At 41.2% G+C, this 18578-nt stretch overlaps 1 protein-coding gene across 1 annotated transcript in view; it reads left to right on the forward strand.

Moving 5' to 3' along the window:
• Window positions 1-18190, forward strand: part of LOC117546289 (semaphorin-7A-like) — a 29165-nt gene extending 10975 nt beyond the window's left edge. Inside the window, exons 9-14 of the mRNA XM_034216474.1 lie at window positions 23-125; window positions 842-1037; window positions 4512-4627; window positions 5286-5431; window positions 12071-12147; window positions 17134-18190. Coding sequence (XP_034072365.1) covers window positions 23-125; window positions 842-1037; window positions 4512-4627; window positions 5286-5431; window positions 12071-12147; window positions 17134-17486 — 991 coding nt within the window. The 3' untranslated portion in view covers window positions 17487-18190. The remainder of the gene's footprint in view (window positions 1-22; window positions 126-841; window positions 1038-4511; window positions 4628-5285; window positions 5432-12070; window positions 12148-17133) is intronic.
• The last annotated feature ends 388 nt before the right edge of the window (window positions 18191-18578 follow it).

The following is an 18578-nucleotide window of genomic DNA, read 5'->3' on the forward strand; positions in this document are numbered from 1 at the left end:
GTGTGTGTGTGTGTGTCTGCAGGGGGATGAGTGCGGTGTGTGTCTACACCATAAAAGACATTGAACGCATCTTCACAACGTCCACATTTAAAGGCAAAGTCCCTCAACCCGGCAGGTCCAGAGCGGTATGTGTCAACAACAACTGAAATAATAACTTTAAGAAATAGTTCCCGGTATCATTATAGCTGCAAGCTTTCAAACTATGTGCATGAATACAGACACAAAGTAGAAGATTTATTTATGAGTAAAGAACATGATAATTCTATGTCTGCACTTCTTGGATCATTTTGACTTTTTATCTTTTCAAATCAGAACCATGCATATGTTAAAAATAACTTTACATTTAAAAAAATGCATAATCATTGTTCTCTTTTTGTTGTTATTTTAAAACCACTATGTGTAGAAATCACCCACTTCTTACAGTGGCTGCATCAAACAGCAATGCACTAACATCATCTCATCCTTGGTGTTAATGAACTGTATGCATTTAATTTGAGCCTAATTTGTTTGTAGCCATTCAATTAATTGTAAAATATCTAAGGTACAATTTTAAAAGGGTTTTTATTTAGAAGTCAACGAAAACATTTACCCATTAGACAATATGACGGTGACACTGTGTAACTGAATCTCCAGCATTTAAAGAAACAATCAGGACTTTTAAATCTTCGGTTATTAATCACTACAATTGAAGAGGCAGTTTTTGTCTTCTTCTGAAATCTAGAAACAAAATCCTACTTTACTTAAAAAACGGCCACATTTTGCATCAGAAAGCTAGCGAGGCATACCAACAGTAGGTGAACCGTCATTAAACATGTGCCGTAACATCATATTTCCCCTTCAGTGTGTCCAGGACAGCAGCGCGATTCACATGGACGTCCTGAGCAAGATCAAGGAGAACTCGGAGATGGAGGAATGGGTTTGGCCCGTCAATAACTCCGGTCCGATTCTCTTTAATCATCACAACTACACACACATCTACGTTGACGACTCTCAGAACAACAGGAGCGATAAACACACCGTGCTCTACCTCTCTCTACGTGAGTAATGTACATCTAAGATAACATAAGATGGGCCTTTATTTTAATTTGTTACATGTATTGTATTTTAAACATCGGAAAAACATACAGTCACATTCAGGGAGAACTCTCAGATTGAAATGAAATAGGACCAAATAAAGTAAAGGAATGAGAATAAGCAAAAAAACTTGAAATAATATATATAAAAATAAATAACTAATACACATATTAGGGCTGAACGATTAATCGATTTTAAATCGAAATCGCGATTTGAAATGATGCGATTATCAAATCAAAGCCTGCGATTTTTTCTTTTTTCTTCTTGTGTGTCAGTCATCCACACCAATCAGAAGTGCTGTGCTCCCCACGACCAGCCATTGTTAACCAATCAGAAGTGCTGTGCTCCACATGTACCAGCCATTGTTAACCAATCAGAAGTGCTGTGCTCCACCTGTACCAGCCATTGTTAACCAATCAGAAGTGCTGTGCTCCACATGTACCAGCCATTGTTAACCAATCAGAAGTGCTGTGCTCCACATGTACCAGCCATTGTTAACCAATCAGAAGTGCTGTGCTCCACATGTACCAGCCATTGTTAACCAATCAGAAGTGCTGTGCTCCACATGTACCAGCCATTGTTAACCAATCAGAAGTGGCCCATGATAGAAGGTGATAGACAGATTGATCCAATCACCTGCCAAGTATTTTTGAAAGTGCCTGCCCTTTCCAAATGGCTTCCAATGGAGCTTTCCTACTGTAGATGGTTTGGTGAAACATCTGAGTCAGGTTAGTAATGCTCCATCACATGTTTCTATCACGGGGTGAATCTGAAACTGAAGCTTGACTTTAAAGCAACCCAACGGAAGTTTCATGTACTTTCACTCGTAGCTCGGGCTGCGGGGGTGCTAGAGACGGGAGCACGTTGATACGACCTTCCTAGCCGGAGTTATGGCCGCATTTTACAATAAACTTCCGTTGGGTCGCTTAAAAACAAATATCGCAAATCGAATCGCAATAACTGTCAGAAAAATCGCAATTCCATTTATTCCCCAAATCGTGCAGCCCTAACACACACACACACACACACACACACACACACACACACACACACACACACACACACACACACACACACACACACACACACACACACACACCATAGTAAAATAGATAATATATCTTAATATGTACAACAATTAAAAAGACAAGTATAAAAGCATGAATCATTTCTATATTAAAGATAGTTATTATTTTAGGCAGCGTTAGTATTATTCCTTATTCTTGATCAGTGTTTGACATTGATCAATTTCCACTAGATCACTCTCCAGGAAAAGTGTCCCCTATTTCCTTAAATGTATTTACTCTCCCTTTTACCACATAGGTTAATTATTCCAAAGCGAGACAGGATGCCGGATGGACTTTTATTGATCCTCGTAGGGAAATGCAGGCGTTAAAGCAGCAACAGAATGACCGAGTACACATGACAATACACACCGGTTGTTCCTAAAATAGCTGCTATACTGGAAGAAAAAAGCATTTAAACAACCTTTGTTTTACATTTCAACTAACAAGAAGACTTGGCAGCTGTTACAAAGACGAATTACTATAACTAGAGTCAGAACAAGACTGAACAAGACTCAGTTTAGAGACTGATAACCTGTAGTTGAACCAGGAAGAGATGTACAAGGAGTACATTTAATACCCAAACAACAGATTGGATATCCTGCCTCTCCAGATGCAGGGACTTTCAGAAAGACCTGCAGGGCTTTGGATGAAACGTCTGTAAAATAAACTCTTTCAGATGCCACTGGATCCCGTAAGAGAGGTCGTTCGTGTTATGTGTGTTGGAGTTTTATTGTTATTTCGCACAAGATGTGATGAGAGCAACACGGGGAATCTCATGAGCAGTTTCTATTGCACTTCCTTAAATAACATAATATGTGAATCATTGACTTTGGCCTTGTTTTACTCCTGAAAAACAAGATGAAGACATGTGAGACTTACATTCAAAACAATAACACAGGAGGTAAAGACATGCCTGCAGTATACATAATAAAGAAAGACTCATCCTTACTTTCTTCCCGTTAAGTAGGTTAACACAGTACAGTAGGCCTCAGGCAAGGCCGGATTAGTACCTCCAGGGGCCCCTGGGCACTGAGCGCTCATGGGCCCCCCCAACCCACGTACCAACAAGTAACACCACGCCTACCCAATCCTACCAACATGACCAATATTTAGAATTTTCAGTCAATCTGGCATGTCAAATCGCACACCTATTTGTCAAAAGCAGGGACGCAGGGACGCAGCGACATAATTCAACCAAAGTAGGTCTAGCCTTTTGCCCTTTCTGTCAAAAATGAGTGAGGGTGCGGCTGTGATTCGGCCAGATATCTGAATTCCGCCGCATAGTAATAAAGTTGAGCGCATACATAGTGAGACCTACAGAGACGGTTTAGAAAATATATTAATTTGACCCTATAGAAAAGCTGTGTTATTTATGGTGAAGAGTGAATGTAATTTAAAACAATGTATGATGAGTGAGGTTGTGCCCGAAAAAGAAAAAAAAAAACTGAGGACCCTCTTTGCTCAAGGGCCCCTGGGCACTTGCCCAGGTTGCCCATATGGTTAATCCGGCATTGGCCTCAGGTCATAATTGCCGACCCCCCAGGCACACTTACAGAGACCTAAGTTCACGTGGATTAATTGATAGTGTTTGCAGCTTTTGGTTGATCTGGTTTAGTGGATCAGGCGTCGAATGAATACGCTGAGAGAATATAGATAGATGAAATAAATGGTAATAGAAATCTCAAAACACATTTAGATCGTAATCCTAACGCTGGGAATGATTTGATCTTTTACGTCAAGGTAACCGGTAGCCAATGTGGAGTCTAAAACTAAGTTAGATTCCTTTTCTTAAGTGTCTCGTCCTTTAAAGTTGGATAACAGAGAGAAAAGGAGGTTTGAAATCACAATCTGACAACCTTTTCTGCCATCTCTTACATCTTTTGGACACCGATAGGGACCCAAACTGTAAATTGTTGTGACCTTATCTCTTTTGAGAGTCAAGGTTAGGTGCTTTTTGTCCCACAATCTCACCTTTTTGAAAGCGCTGTTGTGACTTTAAGAGCCCTAAACATGACACATCTCTGGGGTAACATGATTTCTTACTAACGGTGCGATGGCGTCTTGCCACCTAGGATTCATTTGCAGGGTTTGGACGATCTGGTTTGGTGTCAAATGAATACCCTGAGAGCAAATAGGTAGATGAAAGAGATGGCTGAGGCTCTATTACTCATCCTCTATTGGCCAATTCAGAGTAAACCATCATATCCTGCAGCTGTTCTCTCTCTTACTGGTACACATTTCCTCCGACCACTGCATGGGTTTCAATGGAGGAGTCATCGGGATGTGGGTAAACAGGAGTGGGTGGTTTGTCTTTTATGGGTGTGTTTCACATGTTTGGATATTTAATCATCGTTTCTGTTTTTCTAACAGATAAGGGAGACATTCATAAGGTGGTGCAGAAGGAAACTGAGACCTTCATCATCGCTGAGTATCAACCTTTCCACCACAGACACCACGTCCTCACCTTCCTCCTCCACCCCCCCACTGTGAGTAACTTGATAAGAAACAAAGTGGGAATGGTTATAGTGAGTCACAAAAAGGATAACATAATATAGAGGTCAAATCAGGTGAAATGAAAAGTTGTTTTATTTTTACATTTTCCTGGATAAGCAATGGATATGCAATACAAGTCTTTATTATAACGGATTTCTTTACATCAATTATTACTTGAATGAGTCACATGTCATTGTTAAATGTGATCTAGCAGAGACTATTTGCTTATTGGGTACTATTTTTGTATTTCCTGTATTACTCTTTAAACCCCAATCATTTCCGAGGTCAACACAAAGAGGAATAAATGGTTGAACATGTGAATATAATATAAAAGCTAAAGAAGAAAAAAAAATACGCCTTGTCTTTATCTTAATACCCAATAAGATAGAAATAATATTATTAGATTAGATATGGCCAATTCTGCATCATTAATACCTTTTTACTTCTGGTATTTTGATGCTAATACCCAATGCACTTTTACTAAAGTACGTTATGAATGCAGGGCTTTAAAAAAAAAAAATTGAAAGTATTTTTACACTGTTATTGCTTCTTAATACCTCTTTCAGTCCGGACACTTTCTAATGACTTTGTCTTCTTCTTTGTTACAATAACCCCCCGTCCCCCCCTCCCCCTGTACTGTGTGTTTTATAGATGAAGCTGTATTTGACCTCCAGGACTGAACTGGTGCAGCTGGATGTGGGAAACTGTGCCCAGTACGGAGACAGATGTGGGGATTGTGTCCTCTCCAGAGACCCCTACTGCGGCTGGAACGGCTCCCACTGCACCCCCCACACTCAGTAAGACCCCCATCGTTATACACCTATGGACGTTTAAAGGTCTCCTATTATACTGTGTTTCATCAATACATCACAGGTCTCAGATATATACAGAGCCTGTCTCTGATTGGCTGAAACACCAAACGGATCATTGCAGCATTACCCATAATCCCCTCTGTTTCAGCCCTGTTTCCAAAGTGCTGATTCTCTGTCTGTTACTTTAGATGAAAATAAGGAGCCCCTCCCCACGCCCCTCTGAGAGAGATTTGGTTAAAAAGAACTCAATGGTGCTCTAGAGGAGATTCAGGTGATAAGGTGGGGGGGGGGGGGTGGTTACCTTGGTTGGTGATTGGCTAATGGTTACACAAGCCAAAACATTGTTATGACATCATACAGGGTTCCCGCAGGGTCTTAAAAAGTCTTACATTTGATCATCAGAATTTAAGGCCGTAAAAAGTCTTAAATATGATAAACATTTTTAGAAAGGTCTTAAATATGATGGGATTTGAAAGGTACCTCTGTGTTGCGATCACGTCTAACTCTGTTTTGGGGAAAATGTCCGGGCTGCAAAGTAACCAGTACGGTAAGAGCCTTTCAGTTCCCCCCAACAAATTATATTGAATTAAATCAACATGGAACCAGTAATCACTAACTTTGCATCCCCCCGGCCCCTTATCAGTGAACAGCTAGCTAGTAACCTAGCAACCAAACTGCAGCTAGCGAGAGCACGCTCGTGAACCGTTGCGCCGGTGTTATCCATGCCCGCTGAGATATGCATGCACCTCACAGGAGCGCACACAGCGTAAAGCAAAAAGTCCCAGACATTTCAGTGATCATTACGGTTTGGAAACACTATCATTTCCTTTTTGGAGGGCATGCATAACACGGCATAACGCCGGAGCCTTGCTGCGGGGAAACTTTTGCGCTGTTCCGAGTTTGTTCTAATCTGTCAAAATTACGGACTGCTTTCAGATTTTTCCGTCATAGACTGAAAATATTCGGTTAACACGACCACTGCCTCCGGGCGACGTTTGGGTGGGTCTACGTCAGGGGTGCCCAACCAGTCGATCGCGAGATGTGTCTAAAAATAGAACAACAATATTCAGTTTTATCGTTAATGTCCTATAACATAATCTTCCTGTGCCAGAATAATGCACTTGAACGCATCACAGCTTTGTGATTGGCCGGCGTGATCCCATGTGTTGGGGCGTGGCTGGTGGGCAGTGGCAGTGGCAGAAGCAAAAAAGCCCAAAATATATAATTTTCACTCCGAGTGGGAGGATGATTATTTTTGTATTTATTCCAATTCAAAGTCCATCTGTCTCATCTGCAATGCGAGCGTTGCTTTATCGAAGAAGGGTAATTTAGAAGCGGCATTTCAAAACAGTGCACAAACGCTACGAGACGGAAATCCCTCCTAATTCTGCCCTACGCTCCAAAAGGGGAGGGGCCTGAGAGGACAGCTAAATGCACAGCAGTCCATTTCCACCAGGCCCAACAACAAGAGCAAGGCTGCTACCAGAGCATCTTAACGTGTCAGTCACGTTCTTGCGAAACACATGAAGTCTTTCAAAGACGGCGAAGTTGTGAAAGAAGCATTCATGGAGGCTGCCGACGCGCTTTTGGGGGACAGTAAAAAACAGTAGCATTTCAACAGGTTTTTGATATAATAAAAACTCAAGTTAGATACCGTTATAAATCAGCTGTAAGTTTTAGTTTGTTTGAACTTATTCATTATAATTATTGTACACAATGGTATAAGAATGCAAACTTAAATTGATTATAGTCTATTATCAATTCAGGTTAAGAAACTAGTGTTGCTTGCATCCTATTTTAAAGGCATTTATGTTTATATTCTACTAAAATGCATCAAAAAAGGGTTTGATTCTATTAATGTTGTCTTTTTTATTGCACTTTGGCAGCAGATTCCTCTGTAGCTTATTACATTATTATTATTAGTAGTAAGCCTAATTTATACTTTTGTGAATAAACTCCAACTCTGTATCAACAACACTGTTGTGCAACTTAAGTTAAATACTTGTATTTGTACTTGGATTAGAAAGAGGTAAAATAAAGGATCTGCAGTATTTTATGAAGTATTCATCGTACAAAGGTCAGTTTTATACAAGTAGAAGTGTGTATTTACCTGGTAGTAGGCTGTCAGTAATGGCTACGCCTCTCTATTTGGACTGGTAGATCTTGGCAGACCGGCAACTTTAAAAGTAGCTCTCGGTTCAAAAAAGGTTGGGCAACCCTGGTCTACATCAACCCTAAAAGTGGAGGTGTTGTCACACACACACACACACACACACACACACACACACACACACACACACACACACACACACACACACACACACACACACACACACACACACACACACACACACACACACACACACACACACACACACACACACACACACACACACACACTGCGGTAGGCAGTTCTTTTTCTGGTTTTTAACAATAGTAAAACGTAAGGTGTGTATCCGCTATAATTGACGAAGCGCTCCAAAATGTACTGGAATGTTTCTAAGTCCATAATTCACCTGAAACAAAGCCTCAGGAATGTCGGAGAAGTAGTTTTTTCGACAATCCTGCTTACAGATAAACAAACAAAAGGTATATCCTTACCAGAAGCAGTGATGGTGCAACAGGTTCATCCAGAGTGCAATAACTGACTGCACCCACCTTTGCGTCATCACTTCCCATAATGAGCACCTCTGATCAGAGTAAAGTTGTTCATGATGGTTAAACTAGTCATAACTCGACCTTCCACTCTAGTAAAAAGAGAATTGTGTATATTTTAAATGGTCCAAGCAAGATGATATTAAAGAGTCTTTTTAGGCCATTGTCACCAATCAGTAAATGACAGTTCAAATGATGCTATATTATTTCTACTCAAAAAGACATTGCATTTATGTGGTTTCTTACGTACTGCCATCATTTTCATTTCTGAGGTCTCTTAACACTACTGGGTCAATTCTGCAACCAAACTGGTTCAACACAGGATGTTTTACCAGAACCAATGTTAATTAGAAGGTGTAGTGTGTTTTAGTAAAGCCTTACACACATTGCAGCTAATCAGCAGAGCTCAGCGTCACATGGTGTTATTGTTCTGAACAGACACTCAAAACCCGTAACGTTGGAATTTTTCTTTCACAAAAAAGTACCTAGTTTTGACGGGGAGTAAATGTTATCAATAAATAAAATATGTAATGGAATTTTTTTTGCAGAACTTTATATCTATCAGGAAATAGAAGTGAACTCATCTCTTGAGGTTGTACACATTTTGCATATCAACCATCTGATCATGTGAAATGATAAAAGGATTGCGTCCAAACAAGAAAACGCCGTTCTGATAACTTTTAATATAACACGTATAAGGGACATAGAAGAGTAGAGACACTACATACTGATATACACCTGAACATCAGCAGGAGAGGACTCTTTAAAATAGAGACACTACATACTGATATACACCTGAACATCAGCAGGAGAGGACTCTTTAAAGTAGAGACACAACATACTGATATACACCTGAACATCAGCAGGAGAGGACTCTTTAAAGTAGAGACACTACATACTGATATACACCTGAACATCAGCAGGAGAGGACTCTTTAAAGTAGAGACACTACATACTGATATACACCTGAACATCAGCAGGAGAGGACTCTTTAAAGTAGAGACACTACATACTGATATACACCTGAACATCAGCAGGAGAGGACTCTTTAAAGTAGAGACACTACATACTGATATACACCTGAACATCAGCAGGAGAGGACTCTTTAAAATAGAGACACTACATACTGATATACACCTGAACATCAGCAGGAGAGGACTCTTTAAAGTAGAGACACAACATACTGATATACACCTGAACATCAGCAGGAGAGGACTCTTTAAAGTAGAGACACTACATACTGATATACACCTGAACATCAGCAGGAGAGGACTCTTTAAAGTAGAGACACTACATACTGATATACACCTGAACATCAGCAGGAGAGGACTCTTTAAAGTAGAGACACTACATACTGATATACACCTGAACATCAGCAGGAGAGGACTCTTTAAAGTAGAGACACTACATACTGATATACACCTGGAAATTAACATAACCTCTAAACTAAGTGATATTATTTTTACATTCTTACTTTAACATATGCAGCAACATGATAACAGACTTCACATGAACCTTATCTGTAAACCAGACTTTTTTTGCCAAAAGGAGTTCTTGTTAATGCAAAAGCATCACATTAGATTTCTCAGTAACCCTTGTGCATGTGTGTTTAAACTTTGATACTACACCACACACACCCATCAAACCCTCACATACTCATATTTCCACACATCTGCTTCCTGTGATGTGGTTCATGACTTTGAGCAGTTCAACAACAAGTTTCATAAACATACTTTCTCCATGTGCCGAAATGATAGTGTTTGAAATGATAGTGAACGTTTGCCCACTTGTAGGAAGTCTGACGGAGAATGGAAGCTCGGTTAGGAGTAGTGTGAACCCGCTCTGAGTAGAAGTGTCTAACTGCATCTATAGTGTTGCACTGCAAAAAGACCCCTTTAAGCCCCCCCACCTACTTTGCAGAAGTTGATGCAAGAGAAGACCACTGTTACCTGATTTCTTATAAACTGATGAGGAGTTGAAATTAAGCAATATTCTTTTTAGGTTAGACCAGAAAGTAGAACAACACAGAAATCAATTCTACAGGTAATAAAAGCACGCAGTAATCTCAAATCAAATCAAATCAAGTTTTATTTATATAGCACATTTATAAACGATTTTTGGTCGAGCCAAAGTGCTGTACATATAATAAAAATAGCCTACAGTAGAGACACTTTACAGCAAATACAACAGCACAGATTGTTCAGAATATCAGTATGAGAAAAATGACACCCTCTGTCCTTAGACCCTCTGTCCTCAGACCCTCTGTCATTAGACCCTCTGTCCTTAGACCCTCTGTCCTTAGACCCTCACATCGTACAAGGAAACACTTCCAGAGAAAACCCACAGTTTAAAGGGAACATGGGAGAAACCTCAGGGAGAGCAACAGAGGAGGGATCCCTCTCCCAGGACGGACAGTCGTGCAATAGATGCCGTGTGTAAATCGAAGAGATAATACATTTTACAGCATATAGACCGAATGTTAGGAAATGCATGTGTCTGTAATAAGAAGATTTTCATTTTCATTTCAAACCTTTATTTAACCAGATTGGTCCCATTGAGATCATACATCTCTTTTTCAAGGGAGACCTGCAGCATATAGGTTCCACATGAAACATAAAACAATAAAGGACATCATACATTATATTTACAGGATACATTTACATAGTTAGACATTTACAAGTGGCCATAGTATCAACGAGCATTTCATTTAGCCTAGCTTTAAAAACATGCAGAGGAATGAGATTGCTCAGTTTCAATTCTTGCTGTAGATTGTTCCAAGCAAGTGGAGCTGCGCACATAAAAGCTGTCTTACCTAAGACAGTCCTTGCTCTTGGCACATCTAACAATACTACATCATGCGATCTCAGACAATAGCTGCTTGCAACTCTCTGTGTGATCAGAGAGCAGATATAATACGGGAGTTTACCCAACAAAGCTTTATAAATAAACGTGTACCAATGACTGAGCCTCTTTACAGTAAGTGATGGCATACAGGGTACAGTGATGAGTAAGTGCTTTACAATTTGTGACAAATCTCAGTGCGCTGTGATAGGCGGCATCTAACTTGTTCAGGCAATGGGCAGGTGCATTCATATACAACAAATCACCATAATCCAGCACAGGTCAAAAGGTCACAGTGACTAGCCTTTTCCTGGCTTCAAAAGAGAAACAGGACTTATTCCTGTAAAAGAAACCTAGTCTAACCCTCAGCTTTTTAAGCAGGTTATTGACATGAAGTTTAAAAGTAAGACAATCATCAAGCCAGATACCCAGGTATTTATAACTGGTAACCACTTGAAGTACTTGTCCTTGCATAACAATATCCAAAACAGGCTCTGGTGTCTTTTTAGCTTTTGAAAATAGCATTACCTTGGTTTTATCAACATTTAAAATAAGCTTAAGTTCAGCAAGCTGAGTCTGAATAATGTTAAAAACAGCCTGTAATTTAACACCAGCCAAGATGAATCCACAAGGATGTCAGCTACAATCCTGTGGAAGCCATCAGGGAAGCAACATGACGAGACCCAAGGCAGGACCGCAGAGACAGGTTCAGCCACGACCCGAAGTCCACGACTTAATCCAGAACTCAGGATAGAGGATCCAAGACACAGGACTACAGCAAGAGGATCAGCCTCGACTCCGGATCCCGGCGTAGATATAGATACAAAACAAGAACAAATATTTGGCTGGGTTATTCGGAACAAGAGAATACACAGACACAGACAGAGAGGGAATCTGTACTGGATCGAAAGAGAAACGGGTTCAGAGCTCTTCTATATTTTCTATAACCTCTTCTGATTGGTGCTTTTATATTTTTGAAGGTGTATTGTTGCCAGTAAAGTCTTGTATGATATTAGGGCTGTTCAAATTGTGTTAATAGCTCAAATCCATTGTAACCAGGTTGTGTACTATCTAGTAAAATACTCTGCATTCATTTATTTTTAATAAGCCATCCTTTTTCCCTCACAGAGACATGCTTCAGGACGTGAGCCGAGCAGATCACAACATCTGTGTGTCTCCAGGGACGTTTCAGCACTCTCAAACAGGTACGGAGATATTTGCACTGCAATCTGGTTTTAAATCAATAGGTGTGTCAGCAGAGAAATGTAAATGTTGTACTGAAAAACAAGAAGTTGCTGTGATGGGAAATGAGGACACAGATAAAAACACGTGTGCTAACATGTGACTGCAATGTCAGCTTGACGTGTAATAAAGTGGTTAATTAAAGTCACACAACACATGGTCAAACAGGTTCGTTATGAATATCGGGAAGTCTTATTTAATTTAGGAAGTTATTTATAGCTTTATCAAAACTACATTAGTGTCGCATAGTTGTGAAAGTCCATACATGCCAACCTTTCCAAATCCAAAAGAGGTAGGTTGTGCAAATGTGCACGCCCTGTAAGGGAAACTTCTGTGTAGCAATGCAGTGGGAGTCACCGACTCAGGAAGGAGACACGGGAAGAGCAGGAGCTCTGATGTCAAACACTGATGGTTTATTTGGAGCTTCGGCCGGAGAATTCACATCACAAGTGCAAGAGCCAGAGGTTCTGACTTCACGGTAGAGTTGCCACGTCAATTCTGGAGCGCCTTTCTCTCGTTAGCCCATTTAACTGGTTTCGCAGAGAGTAATCAACATGTTTGAGGAGATAGCCTAAACAGTTGGGAACACTGAGTTACTTGCGTCTGACACTTATGGCCTCGAAGATTTCACACCTTGGAGTCCACAAACACAGAGAAGGAAGCGTCCCAGTGTACCCACAACAATAAACCATCTGTGACCTAGAGTTACCCGGTCATAGAATGGGAACAACAACATTATGGCTGAAGCAGCCGATCTCCTTAAAGGAGATAACAGACGTCAGGGTTGGTCATGCACGTCATATCTAGGAGTCTACGACAATTATTTCCCTAACACGCCCAAATTAGGTAATCAGAAGAAATGGAACCCCAGTAATTACATGTATAAACCATGTATTTAACATATATATGCATTCTTCAGAAAAAGTGGTAGTTAAACATTGACATCAACGACATGTCTGGTCTGTAAAAAGTAAAAGAGTGGGAGATAAATATCCAAAGTCTCCACATGTTATCATATTTTTATTGTGTTTCTGGTCCTCTTTCAGTTGAGACAGTGTAGATGGAGGATGTGTCAGGATGTAGAACTCTTGTGTGAACATTGGATAAAGCCAGGTTCCTGGAAAAGGATGGAAACTGCTAGTCGCTAAGCTAAAAGGCTACTGGATTTATATTTAACACACAGGAATGAGAGCGGGTTTGATCTGTTATCTACCACTCTGCAAAAAGTGGTTTTCTGCAACTTTACATCAGTGGATAGTCTGCATGTATTTCTACAAAACAAAGGAGGAAACTTTTGACTCTTTTTTCATTTGATATCCTGGCATTAAGGCTGTAGTGTAGGCCGACTAACCAATACTATTTCCTTTACTTTTGTCCCTGCCTTCTGGCAAGTTCTATATTTGTAAGGAGTCTCCGAGACAAGTCTGTGCACTCGGATGTGAATATAACACACATCTGCAGCTCTGCCTTGACTCTGTCATCACGCACAGGAACACAGTAGGCCTGTATTAGGATAACATAGATCTTTCTGTAGAAAGGATCATACAGTAATATGCAAATGCTTTGCGCATGTAATAACTGCCTTTAGTCAAAGTATACAGAGCTTTACATATGTCCCTGCCTGATAAGCTTAGTGGGTGCAGGAAGGCAGTCAAATGTGTGTTTCGGAGAGGTGTGTGTGCTCCTATAATATCATACAATTTGACGTGTGTGTGTGTGTGTGTGTGCCTGCATAAATACTATATTTTAATTTTAGACACTGAGAGAAAATCAATCACCTTCTCTCAACACATGCATATGTATCACCAAATGAATAGTATGATGCTCAAACCCAATTAATTTAAGCTCGCCTAGTATTTCTTCTAAAGATACTCATACTACTCTTATACATACTTTAGCCTAATTTCTCTCTGCAGCTTGTCTCTAAATTAGAAATGAAAGTAGATTTACAGTTGTTCTCTTCTGCCGCTGCATCACGTCTTTCAGGCTTATTAAATGTTGCTGTGTTTGTGTAAAGTCAAACAGAGCCTAAGGCTTTAATACATATAACATAAAAAACAGATGACAAGTAGTCGAAAAATAATAGATATTGACACATACCAATAACAAAATAGGCTAATTTTAATCAGAAGTTAAATCATTAGAGCGACACATTTGTTTCGTTTAAATACAAATCACCAATTAATAGGGATAGACAACAGGTGTGAAATGATCGCAGGCAGTCCTGCCTCCTCTGGCAAGCTGGGTGTGATCACCCTAATCACAGAGCCCAGTGCTGCATCCTGGAGAAGGATTTAAATAGTTGCTGTGTGCGTAGTCTGGGAGACTGAAGCGTGTCGACGGGAGGCATTTCTACAAAGTCAGGACAGGCAGCCGGTTTTTCATCTGAATAAAATGACCCAGTCAGCAAAGAGACTTCAGTGAACTGCTAAATAAAGAGTCTAAAAAGAAAATCTGTGTCATTGGAGTGGAATCCTGTTCATCAAAGTCCAGTAGATGCCTCGGGTCCCTTCTCAAGTGGAGAAGCTGCACCAAAATCAGAGGAAACTTGACAGTTTGTGTGGCTGATACTAATGGCGCATTTCCACTACAGCGCAGAGCTCGCTTTAACGGCCCCTACACATGGTGGCGTGTGTTGCCGCTTCAACGCTTCTGCCCATTCAATTTGAATGGGGTGACGTCACGATTCGCCGAACTGCATTGTGGGAGCAAAGTGTAGCTTCTCTCGCGGTGCTCGCTGCAAAAGTCGAGCAATGTTCTACTTTTGCCGCCTCGACGGAGGCGTCAGCCAATCAAATCCCGTTTATGCAAATCTGCCAGTACAAGCGCTAGCCAATCAAACCGCGTGTATGCTGGGAGAGCCAGACCGCAGTTCATTTCCTCATATGCCAAAAAATGGAGGACAAAATAATCGTAGCGGTAGGGAATCACCCAGTGCTTTATGATCAGTCCCTGTTCACCTACCGGGATACAAACCGGAGGAGGCATGGAGGGAGGTGGCAGAGACAGTGGGGGAAACTGGTAGGTTTTCGCCTGTTTGGGGAGTTTATATCCAGTGTACTTCGTTTGAATGGACAGCTAGCAGGCATAGACAGTATTTAGCCAGCATGGAATGTTGCGTAAAATAGCACCATAGGCATTAATGTCATAAATGTTCATCATATAAAGTGTGACATGTAAAACCTTTTATGCAATTGACAGGAGAGATTCATGTGATTGGTTGTTGGTTGCGTTGCTCGCGTAAACTCCCCAAGCTCAAGACACGCCCACCGCCAAGCGGCAACGCACGCCGCCGTGTGTAGGGGCCGTAACGGTACGTCCACACAGCAGCTTTAAACAAATCTTCCAACGCTTCTCTGCCCATTGACTTTGAATGGGGATGACGTCACTTCGCCTCTCGCCGAACTGCATTGTGGGGGAGCGAAGCGAAGATTTCCAGGATTTTCAGGATTCAAAAGTTGAGCAATGTTCAACTTTTGAAGCTGAGCTGGAAGCGTCAGCCAATCAAATCCCGTTTATGCAAATCTGACAGTAGAAGCGCTAGCCAATCAAACCGCGTGTAAGCAGGGAGAACCAGACCGCAGTTAATTTCCTCATATTCCAAACGAGAAATTACGGTAGCAAATCACCCGGTTCTTTACGACCAGAACTATTAACGGGATACAAACCGGAGGAACCAGGCAAGGAGGGAGGTGGCAGAGACAGTGGGTGAAACTGGTAGGTTTTCGCCTGTTTGGGGAGTTTTTATATATATATATATATTGCTCGCATAAAATCCCCGGGGTTTTTTGCTTTGTATGTCGGGGGCGGGAGATTCATGTGATTGGTTGTTGGTCGCGTTGCTCGCAAAAAATCCCCAAGCTTTCAGACACGCCCAGCTCCAAGATTTTCAAGATTTTTGAAAAGCTGCTGTGTGGACGTACCGTTGTGTGCCGTTGTGTGCCCCGCCCGTTTTTGGTTGGGTTTCCACTATTGGGTACTATTTCACAGTTTTCCTGGCCCCATAAAATCGAGGTTCTTTCCGGGCCAACAACCAGGCTGAGTCGGGCTGAGTATGCTAAACTAGAGAGAGAATCGCTGGCAAGGGGGCTACAACTACAACAAGATGAACATATTTGACCGTGATTTAATTGTAATACACGTTTCAAAATGATGCCGAAGTAACAACATACTGATACCGGTTAGTAAAAACCATGAATTAATGCTTTGACAAGTCTGCAGACAGACGGCAGGTGAAACACCTTTTTAAAATGCGTGTTTTCTGAATGGAGCTTGGCTAAGCTAACGTTATAATAATAATAATAATAATAATAATTCCTTACATTTATTATAGCGCTTTTCCAGATGCTCAAAGCGCTTTACAAATACACATTACACATATCATACATGCAATGGTCATGTACTGTGGACAATACCCACAGGAGCAAGTTCAGGTGAAGTGTCTTGCCCAAGGACACAACGGCTTTACAGACGCAGCAGCGGCGGGTTTCACCCCTTGATCTGATGATCATTGCACAGCGCACTGCGCCACACCGTCCATCTTCACGCCTCAAAGTCATTGAGGCGCTTTTACAAGTACACATTAGTATCATACATGTACTGTGGACATTACCCACAGGAGCAAATCCGGGTGAAGTGTCTTGCCCAAGGACACAACGGCCTGACGCAGTGGCGGCAGGAGCGGGTTTCGAACTGGAGTTCCCCAGCACCCCCCTTGATCTGATGATCAGATGCACAGACCACTGCGCCACCCGTCCCACCATTAAACCCCCTCGTCCTTAGCCATTTAAAACCCCCCTTTTACACTTCCTTTGCCCTCCAGAAATGTAAATCCTTAACATATGTCTCTGTTAAACACATACAAGACTAAAAATACAATGTAACGGTGTAAAAGGCAATCGGAGTATAAGATGATATGTTTTAAATGATTGTATGTGTTCTCTTCTCAGTGAGTAAATATCTACCTGCAAGAGACGATGTGACGAAGAGCATCAAGCTCCCTCTGAACTCCAAATACTTCCTGCAGTGCCCAGTTTCATCTCATCAGGCCAGATACACCTGGATCAACCTGGAGAGAAACACCTCCTGGAGCCTGGAGGATTCTCCGGGCCTCCTGCTGATCCCCAGGATGAGTCCGGAGCAGGAGGGCAGGTACAGGTGTGTGTCGGAGGAGAGGGGGTACACCCGAGTGCTGGCTGACTACACACTGCAGCTGGAGAGCAGAGCGGGGGTCAAAACATCAACATCTCTGCTGCTGGGGCTCTGTGTGACCGCCGCGCTGATCCAGAGTCTGTCCTGTTAGTCCTCAGATATTATACTGGAGTAGCAATACAGCCCTGTATTCAAAACCTTAGAAAACAGGTATTAGCTTCGAAGAATACCAAAAAGTACATTACATTTTATTGGATTATAATTACTGATTTGTTACATTTCAATGTTTCTCTGGGTAAAAGTGGGGTTCATTTCACATTATCCACTGCTAATGTAGATCTCCAAACCCTCAGATATTCGACCGGAGTAGCAATACAACAGAGTTAAGGTCCTGCATTCAAAACCTTGAAAAAAAGGTATTAGATAAAAAAAAAGACTTAAAGTAACAAAAATACATTAATGCAAAATGGTTAATTGCAGAGTCATATATATTTTATTGGATTAGAATTACTTATTTGTTGTCTGACCGCCGCTCTGATCCAGAGTCTGTCCTGATAGAGCTCAGATATTATACTTCAGTAGCAATACTACAGAGTTATAACAGAAAAAGCAGTGGAGTAAAAAGTGAAAGTATTGTAGAAGAACCTCAAATGTGTACTTGAGTACACAACTGATCCTGAGTGATACGAATGCAAAGGCAATAAACGACACTTGAAGTTGCAGAAGATACGTAACCCCAAATTGCTCCCGTTAGCCGTGTGTGTGTGTGTGTGTGTGTGTGTGTGTGTGTGTGGGTGTGTGTGTGTGTGTGTGTGTGTGTGTGTGTGTGTGTGTGGTGTGGTGTGTGTGTGTGTGTGTGTGGTGTGTGTGTGTGTGTGTGTGTGTGTGTGTGTGTGTGTGTGTGTGTGTGTGTGTGTGTGTGTGTGTGTGTGTGTGTGTGTGTGTAGCTGAAAACTAGCACTTTTGTGTGTTTAGCCTTAACTTAAACTCAACTTCTTGATTCCGTCCTAAAAGCAATTTTCAAAACGGCACACATCTTGGTGACGTTACCTCGTGAGTATTATTACAATAACATAACCACAGATGGTGTATACCATCATTATAAAGTTAATGCTTTTGCTACAGTAGCTTTAGTCACCAGAACATCGACAATGTCACTATTTCAAACCATAGAAATTAATACAATTAAATGTATCTGTTACACTTTAAAGCTGTGAAATACAAATTGAGCAAGACTGAAATC

Source organism: Gymnodraco acuticeps, unplaced genomic scaffold (assembly GCF_902827175.1).
Source record: "Gymnodraco acuticeps unplaced genomic scaffold, fGymAcu1.1, whole genome shotgun sequence".
Classification (NCBI taxonomy): domain Eukaryota; kingdom Metazoa; phylum Chordata; class Actinopteri; order Perciformes; family Bathydraconidae; genus Gymnodraco; species Gymnodraco acuticeps.